The sequence below is a fragment of the Nyctereutes procyonoides genome, unplaced genomic scaffold (assembly GCF_905146905.1).
Source record: "Nyctereutes procyonoides isolate TBG_1078 unplaced genomic scaffold, NYPRO_anot_genome, whole genome shotgun sequence".
NCBI classification, from domain to species: domain Eukaryota; kingdom Metazoa; phylum Chordata; class Mammalia; order Carnivora; family Canidae; genus Nyctereutes; species Nyctereutes procyonoides.
In genome coordinates this window covers 29,736,189-29,745,967 of record NW_026575048.1, presented here as the reverse complement: position 1 = coordinate 29,745,967, position 9,779 = coordinate 29,736,189, and the positions used below count along the sequence as shown (strand labels likewise).

Below are 9,779 nucleotides of genomic sequence, written 5' to 3'. Positions count from 1 at the left end.
GTTTGAATCGCTCCCATCTGCCCTACATTTAAAAAATTTGCAATAGACCTCTTGTTCTCCCCAACAGTTCTTCTGTGATTCAGGAGTTCCCTCTGCCCCTACCCCCAGAGGCCAGTTCATGAACAAACAGTCCCAATTCTTAGATGGGAAAGTCTGACCTAGATATGTTTGAGAAAATGCTGCTACAAAAAACAATGTAATGAACATCATTGAATATTTAAATATCCCATTAATCATAGTCATAGAATGTGAGAGAGAATAAGGAGAAGGAGGAAAATGAACAGGAAGACAGAAAAAAAGATGGAGGAGATCTGCAAAGGAAGTAAGCAGGAGGAAGAAAAGGAGAATTGCCTGGTTATAATAGATAGTATGACTCTTTTCCCTAGCAACAACTCACAGACAAGAGTCTGTTTGGTCAATCCATTGGTTACTTCTCAGTCCATGGCCTACTTGATGCCCCTTCCTGAATCTCTCTTGCTTCCACCTCTATAGCATCCCCAGTCCTGACTTGTCTCCTTTGTGAAGTCCATAGAGCTATGTTTGTTCCTCAGGGTTCTCTTCTGCACAACCCTTTACTTCAGCCATCTGTGGGATGAAGTTGATGATTTCAAAGCCCATGTCTTCAGCCTAGATCTCTGCTCTGTGATTCATACATTCAACAGCCTTTTGAACATCCTTATTCACATGTCTGGAAGACACTTGGAATTTAACATATCTAGCACTGGACTCATCAGTTACACCACTGCCAATTCTGTTCTTCTTGTGTAATCTATAAGTGAGATTGGTATCACCAACCAACTACCTTACTGATCAGATCAGAATATGGGCTCCCCATAAACACACATAACTAATCCATTCCTGTTAATTCCACTGCTTAATTTTCTCTTGAATCCTTCCCACTATTGCCTTCATCCCCTCCCCTGAGCTCCTGGACCATCTCCCACTTGATGCTGATGTACCCACCTTTCGCTTCTCCAATCCCTTCACAATGTGGCAGATATGATCTTTCTAAAACCTAAAACTGATTGGGTTCCTGTCTTAAAGCATTTCGATGTCTGTGCCTTGCACATTATATAATGTCTAATTTCTCTGATGCAATCTAAAAGGACCGTCTCATCTGGTTGTTGCTTGTCCGCAGCCCCTTTAATGCTCTCTATGATCCAACAACTGTTTTCAGTTGCTCAAATGTACCATGTTTCATTCATGTTGCAGTCCTTCCATGCTTTTTCTAGACCCAAAAAAAAGAGTTTTTGAAAAATGTTAGATGAACAGATGCTTGAATATGAAAAACATCTATAGTTGCTGCTGACTTTTATTTTAAAAAAATACTCTGTAGTTGTATTTTTTCTTTTGTTCAGAAATATATAAACTAATATGCAAACAAAGATAAACAGTGTCTCCATAAGTATGGCTTCTGTCATTGTAGCAACAAGAGACTATCTTAATTCCTTTAGCATAATTTAATTTTGCCCTTTTTTATTAAAGTGTATTTATTATACAGAGAATTTTATGGTCTCTTAAATGTATGCTTGCTGTTCTCTTTACAAATTGTATTTTCTAAATGCCTGTTCTTCCTAGAACTATTTTCCTATTAGAAGCCAGTTATTATTTTTCCAGGAATGGCAATACAAAGCTAAGTTATTTGTTTGTAATAGAGTCATCCTGGGGGTTTTGGGTTTATTTATGTTTCCCCAGATCCCTGTTCCATAATAATGCAGAATTCCAATTTCGACCAAACCTGAGGACTTTGGCCTGTGGTCCAATAAATGGGTGTGCACGCATTGTTTAAATCAGTCAAATATACTAGTGGTGTCTAACCACAGCCTCTTAGCTAGGTGGTAAGCTGCAAAGTGACTATAGAAACTCACAGCATTTTATCACAGGAGCTAGTTTCCTCTGTTCAAAATGCAGTTACGTGTCTTTGATACATACACCAACTGCCAAGAATATAATGTCTCATTTTTAATTTTAATTTTTTAAAAATTTTTTTTTCTCATTTTTAATTTTAATGGTATAATTCACTGGGAAGGTGACCCTATATGGTGGCATCAGGGCACTTCGAATAGAATGGGCTCCAAATAATTTAAGCAGAACAATTTTTTAAAAGATTTTATTTATTTATTCATGAGAGACACACACAGAGAGAGAGAGAGAGGCAGAGACACAGGCAGACGGAGAAGCAGTCTCCATGCAGGGAGCTCGACTTGGGACTCGACCCCCGGTCTCCAGGATCATGCCCTGGGCCGAAGGCGGCGCTAAACCACTGAGCCACCCAGGCTGCCCCAGAACAATTTTTTTAAGGATACAGGGCAGTTTAAGAATTGTCAGGAAGGCTGGAGAATCAAGTAAATGTATACATTTTCCCATGGGTGCAATATCCCATTTGCTTTACAATTATTATATGGAGGAAGACACCTACATCAGTGCTCCTGCCTCAGCCATGGGCACCCTGAGGACTCCACCTTACAACGGCCACTGCCACCACCAGACAGGGTTCCCGCAAATCTTGCTTCCTTGAAGCAACAGTCTCCAATTTAAAATCTAGAGCAGCGGGCCACATACCAGGAGACTGGGGAAACAAGTCGTTGTCATGTTTGGCTGCTATTATGGGAAAGTAGCTCAGTGTTCTATAAGATATCAGAGATAGGAAATTCCCAAACATAGGAATCAGGTTTCAGATGCTGGACGGGCAAGATAATAACAAATGCGGACTGCAAAGTACTTCCAGATTAAAGCTTCATCAAGATATTTGAGATGGACATGCCCACAACACTTGTGATTTAGTCTCACTAGCTTCCTTTAACTGGCTCCTGGAGGCAGTGATCCATAATTGATCACATCTAACATGCCATCAGTAGTGGGTCATGCTATGATTTTATGTAGCACTAAAGAAACGTTGCCAAGTCACCAATGATTTGTTAAAGGATAGTTTTCAAATGTTTAAAGGACAACGCTGATATGCGAATTTAAAATAAATACATGTCAAAGATTTTATTTAATTCATTAGTTATTAAGGGAACCAGTAAGATGCTAAAATCAGTCCAAAGAGAATTTGAAAAGAGAGGTATATAGAGGTGATTTAATAAGTTGCTAGGTTAGGCTTTACAAAAAACTGGTTAATGCCAGACAAGGCTATCGCCATAATCATTGAGCTTATCTGTTCCACTGGATGGAAATTATTTGCATTTCTACTGGACATAAATCTGCAAAGTAACCTCTGCCCCTACAGAGTCATAAAACAGCCAAGTAAAGAGAAAATCAAGCCTACCACTGCACTGGAAGAACATTTAGTAATTTCTTTTGTCTATTTCCAAGTTTCAGATAATACTTTTTAACACTCTCAATGCTTTTGTATCAATTAGAACTCTTCTGGACTTAGAGTTTTATCATACCAGTCTTGTGCATACATAAAAAGGAATATGATACTTAAATAAACTAGAGAAGTCTATGCATTCACATTCAAGGTCAAGCTCTTGTAATGTATTTTTCCAATCAGAGTAGCAAAGTTTGTATTTTTCCACCCATTATTGTTTCCCCTACCATCAAGAGCATTGGCGGCATACCATTTCTTTGGAGCATACCACTCTTTTCTCCAAAATCTTCTGAGAAGCTGACATCCATTCTGCAATTTCATTTTCTTGCTTGTTTTTTTTTTTTTAATTTTTATTGTGGTAAGAACACTTAATGTGAGATCTACCCTCTCCACAGATTTTTAAGTATATGATATCATATTGTTATCTGTACCATTCTGCAATCTTGATGCTAAAGCATCAAGGTGTCAACAGAAGATCATAAAGCAAAACAAACACTCATATTCCTTCCTCAATGGTCCTTAAATTTTTTTTTTCCTGTGCAGAGTTCACTGTTTAAATGGCCAACTTTATGAATGTACAAGTAAATAGCAATCACATCATCACTGTTTCCTGGTTGATGGAGACTGTAAAACATCATGAATTGTTAAGACACATTTCAATTTCAGAGCTGCTAAAAGATAAAAATGTCTTAGAAATGATGAAATGTGGGTAGATCTTAATAGATAGATCTAGATATATCTATATGTGTGTGTGTGTGTGTGTTGATTTTGTATCATGCAAATGTATTTTTTCTTAACTTTTTGGGTATCAAAATTGAGATCTAGATGAGGCAGAGATTGTTAGATACTCCCCAGGATACATTTTCCCTTCTTCATTTTAATAAAAGGACACCCCTCCCCCCTGAATTTTAGGAGGACAGTGACTGCCCAGCTAAATATACATTTCCCAGCATGCACTGTGTAAAGTACGGCCATAAACTTCTTTTCATTGCTCTTTCCTGTAAGTCAGAATAAGGATATGGTGTGGGGAAATCAGGTTCAATCATGTGAATTGAGCCACCCTCTAAATTGGTAGAAAAACAAGAGTGAAGGAACCAAGTCACTGGATGACCCCACGGGCCAGAGATTCCTACCTGCCTTGTTATACATATTGGGTCAAGTCACTAGCCTAGCCCATGCCCTCCATTACTACACTAGATCTTATAATTCTGATGATTTTTCTAGGATTTTTTTTTCTATGATATTTTGACTCATCTTCTCTGAGTGGGGTGGGACTAGTCAATTTTAGATTAAGGTAGGCCGAGGCATACCTGATGATTAAAAGTCCATAAAATTTCAGAGGCCAAGTCAGTGCAAACTTGAAGTCAATTCAACTGTAACCTAAATACTCCTTAGGCCCCGTGAGCAACTGTTGCTAGGAAGGATTTGGTTGTTTTGTTTTTTGTTTTTTGTTTTTAACATTTTGTTCCCAATTCCACCATATCAATGGACACATGCCACATGACAGGAATCTCAAGAAGAGCTTCTACATCTTGGTCTTCAATCATCAGTTCTCCTTCCAGGGCAGTCATCTGGTCTCTTTACCCAATCACAGTCTCAGCATTGTCATGTGTTGACACACCTCTCCTGTCCATTTCACCCTGATAAGTGGACTAGTACCCTGCCCTTATGCCCGGCAGCTCAGCTTGTCAATATGTTAACGGGAAAGTATGCTGTGGTTTTGAGGGAAGAAAAACAAGTCTTAGTGTTCACCAGACTTCAAAATATGATACAAACCTAGTGATCTTATTAAGGGAATAGGTGGTGGGATGCAGAAGAGAATAGGGAGTCCAAAAAACACTTCTGTATTATGAGGATTTTGAATAATAAAGATATAATTCAAATCAGAAGATAAATGACCTTGGGATTGACACTTCAAAAGAAGCTAATTTAAATTTCTATTTCAAATTGAACCCTAGAAGAAATTTCATATGGAGTTCTAATAGTATAAAAATATCAAAGGAATTATAATTATTTTAAATAATTTGGTGGTTTAAAAAGGTTTCTACAATGTATAGAATCGTCCAATCACTACATTGTATACCTGACACTAATATAACGTGGTATTTCAACTATACTTCAGTGATAGATAAAAAATAAATAAATAAACAAAGTTTCTAAATACCCAAACAAAACCAAAAGCCAAAAGATTAAAATACTTGATGATCCAGAAATTCTAAATTTCTTTATGGCACAATATACTATGTGAAAGTTTAAAAAGAGACATAGATCTACATCCATATTTCAGATAAAGAATTATATGCAGAGTATGAAAAAGAGTTCCTACATATCAGTAAGAAATAAGACAGGGTGCCTGGGTAGCTCAGTTCATTTAGCATCTGCCTTCAGGTAGGGTAATGATCTCATAGTCCTCTGAGCTCCACGTGGAGCTCTCTGCTCAGGAGGAAGCCTGCTTCACCCCTCACCTACTGCTCCCCCTGCTCGTGCGCTCTCTCTCTCTCTCTCTCTCTCTCTCTCTGTCGAATAAATAAATTTAAAAAAAATCTTCTTTAAAAAAAAGGAAAGAGTCCTTCCTTTCCAACTAGGGCCCGGCAGAATGGCTCCCGCAAAGAAGGGTGGCGAGAAGAAGAAGGGCCGTTCTGCCATCAACGAGGTAGTGACCAGAGAATACACCATCAACATTCACAAACGTATCCATGGAGTGGGTTTCAAGAAGCGGGCCCCTCGGGCACTCAAAGAGATCCGGAAATTTGCCATGAAGGAGATGGGAACTCCAGATGTGCGCATTGACACCAGGCTCAACAAAGCTGTCTGGGCCAAAGGAATAAGGAATGTTCCATATCGTATCCGTGTGCGGTTGTCCAGAAAACGTAACGAGGATGAAGATTCACCAAACAAGCTCTACACGCTGGTTACCTACGTACCTGTCACCACTTTCAAAAATCTACAGACTGTTCATGTGGATGAGAACTAATCGCTGATTGTCAAATAAAGGTATAAAACTGCAAAATAAATAAATAAATAAATAAATAATTAAAAAAGGAAAGAAAAAAGAGATAGACAAATAGGATATCCATTGAGGAAAAAAAATACAAATGACAAAAAAAAGGCATAAAAAGACCACCAATCTCACTGGAAATGAGAGGAATGCATGTTCAAATAATAATGGCATATTCTCACTCATCAGATGGACAAAGGTTCAAGGTTGATATTATGCTGATGTCCAAGTCAGAGTTCACTCATGACTATGCTGGGAATGGGTGAGAGGTGCTGAAATATTTCTCTCTTCACTTTTGGGGTGATGAGGAGATGCCTGAGGCCCACAGAGCTCCCAGACACCTGCTTCCCAGTACAGAGGCATCTTCTGACTACTCTGTGATGTGGAACAAATATTGTCATTTCATATGAATGTTACCTTGTGATAAAGCCTAGATCTGACTGGTCTAGGGTTTGGGGAAACAAAGCACACTTCAAGAGTACAGCCCTCTTGAAGGATAATTTATTAGAGTCTCACAAAATTAGTCATGAGCTTTCTTTCATAAGTTCCACTATGGAGAATCTACACTACAGAAATGTGTACACATGTTCAGAAAAAAATATATATGTATATAAATGTATGTTCATTACAGCATAGCTTCTAGTTGTGAACCATTAGAAACAATCTAAATGTCCACTAATAAAGCAATGGCTAAACAAATTGTGATGTAAGTATTAAGGAATAATATGTAAGAAATAATATGTAAAGAAAGGAAGAGAAGAAAAAAAGGAAGATACATAGAATGATTACAGTAGGTATAATAATATTGTAACAATTGTATAACAACATGATTCCATTTATCTTGATATACATATACACAAAAAAACATACGTGTATGTATGTATGCATGAATATATAGACAAAGGCCTACAAAAACTCCAAAATGATTATGTTCAATTTCTGGCCAACATAATTCTGTAAGTTATCAACTCTGCCTCCCCTCCCCACCAAAAATCCACATAGCATTAATAAATATTTTTAATACACTGAAAATACATGGCTGTGCTCAGAAACATAATAAGCATTCCTGTGGTCCAGGAAAGGAGCAGAAGAACACAGAGGTGAGAAGATTCAGACTTACTGAGCTTCCAACAGGAAATCACAGAGGCTGCAGGAATTCAACTCAGGCAGGGTAACCGGGTCTATGGGAAGAGAAAGGAACCAGGGTCACCTAGCGAAATGGGAACTGAGGACTCCTGGAGTAGTGAACAGAAAGCAAACTAGAGCTGCAGTCCCTGCCCTGGACACCCTCAGCACCCAGCTGTGCCTGGGGGTGGGGGCAGTGGGAAGAGGAAGCATGGATCAGACTACCAGGAACTGAGCTAAGATGCCAATCAGCTCAAAATTAGAAGCTACTGGCCAGCTGCAAGTCATTCAGGGAGATCTGATTTACAACTGGAGACCAGGTGGGTTGCATGGAGGCTCTCACATCACCCAATGGAGAGGGGTAAGACCTGGGAAATGGGACATGCACACCCAAACTTCTACTCAAGATGAACTTGCACACTTAAATGTAGAAAGCAATATGGCCATGGTTTGTGACTTTGAAAATATGACCCAGGGAGCGCCTGGTTGGGTTAGCTGGTTAAGTGCCTGCCTTCAGCTTGAGTCATGATCCCGGGGTCCTGGATTGAGTCCCACGTCAGGCTCCTTGCTTAGTGGGGAGTCTGCTCCTCCCTCTTTCTCTTCCTCTCCCCCTGCTCATGCTTGTTCTCTCTCTCAAAGTCTTGTAATGAAAGGAAAGGAAAGGAAAGGAAAGGAAAGGAAAGGAAAGGAAAGGAAAGGAAAGGAAAGGAAAGGAAAGGAAAAGGAAAAGGAAAAAGAAGAGGAAAAAGAAAAGGAAAAAGAAAAGAAAAAAAGAAAACCCAAGAGTTTTATTCTATGGTTATGCTAGGACTATTGGCCCTAGAGAAAATCTCACATATATGCACAAAGACATATAGGTAAATATTTTCACTGTTCCTTTCCTTTAAAAAATAACAATTGCCAATAACTGAAATGCCCACCGATTGGGAATGGTTAAACAAAATATGGTATGTTAATACAATAGATTTCTACACAAAGGTTAAAGTGGTTAAATACTTTTCTATATAACAAAGATCTCAAAAGCATAATAAAAAGAAAAGGTAAATCAAGTTAAACCAAAGCTAATTTGCACAATACTTATAGACTATAATTTATGTGAATAAATGTTAAATTGCTTGCTAAATCATTGACGTATTGTTAAATAAATATGAAGGATGCACACCCACTTCATGATAGGAATTGCTTCTGCAAAAGGGCATTTGGTGTGATTGAAAATGGACAAAGGGATTTCAACTTTATAATGTCTTATTCCTTTAAAATATCTGGAAAGGGGCACATGGTGGGCTCAGGCAATTAAACCTCTGCCTTCAGCTCAAGTCATGATCCCAGGGTCCTGGGATCAAGCTCTGTTTCTTCCTCTCTGTCTGCTGCTCCCTCTACTTGTGCTGTCTGGCTCTCTCTCAAATAAATAAATAAAATCTTTAAAAAATAAAATAAAGTAATAAAATAAAATATCTGAGGAAAAAGTGAAAATATGCTACTTCTGCCATTTTGAGTAGTGGGTTCATACACAGGTGCTTGCTATATTATTCTACACTTTTTTTTAGTTCCTTCGAAATTTTTCAGAAACAAAATAAGTGGAAGGGATTAACATTAGGGAGTGCATGAGAAAGGGGTATTTCAGCTTTGACTCTGACATTTCTAGAAGGTCGAATGTGGATAAATGCCATTTCAGAATCTATAACTTAAGCCTCAAGCTGAGCACTGAGAAGTGCTAATACCTTACTTTCTAGAGAGAACATTGAACTCTATGTCACAAAACAACACCTCTAGGATATACAAGAGAGGCTCAGACCCAGTGATGGCAGACAGAAGTGTACTGGACAAATTTCCAGGAGCAGAGCAGGCACAAATGAAGCATCTGGTCTACTCTGTGACACAGGGGAGTCACAGTCGTCCCTTAGGTTCTCCATTTCTGTGTGCCACATCCCCTGGAACATGGCCATATGCCTCAGGCAGGATCCCATTCCCTCTAATCAGAATTGTGGCATCAGGAATCTCCTCAACAAGTGGTTCTCAACTGGGGCGACTTTGCCCCCTAGGGGACATTGGCAATGTCTGGCAACATTTTTCCTTCTCATATGGAGGGGAGTCTACTACTGACATCTAGTATGTAGAGGTCAGGGATGCCATTAACATCCTACAATGCAGGTGACAGCCCCTTGCAGCAAAGAGTTATCTATCCCAAAATGCCAATAGTGCAGAGGTTGAGAAACCCTGTCCCAAGCCAATGGCTGAACACAGAATCACTTAGGGACCAAGCCTCTGACACCATCTTTAACAGGACAGGCTACAAACCTTGCCAGTTTCTGAAATCATTCATGTGAAGATGGAGACAGTGTC

At 39.0% G+C, this 9,779-nt stretch overlaps 1 protein-coding gene across 1 annotated transcript in view; it reads left to right on the top strand.

Moving 5' to 3' along the window:
* Positions 1–5,887: 5,887 nt before the first annotated feature.
* LOC129510768 (60S ribosomal protein L31-like) overlaps positions 5,888–9,779 on the top strand; it is a 255,999-nt gene continuing 252,107 nt past the window's right edge. Inside the window, exon 1 of the mRNA XM_055326989.1 lies at positions 5,888–6,307. Within this exon, the coding sequence (XP_055182964.1) occupies positions 5,910–6,287 (378 nt within the window). The 5' untranslated portion in view covers positions 5,888–5,909 and the 3' untranslated portion in view covers positions 6,288–6,307. The remainder of the gene's footprint in view (positions 6,308–9,779) is intronic.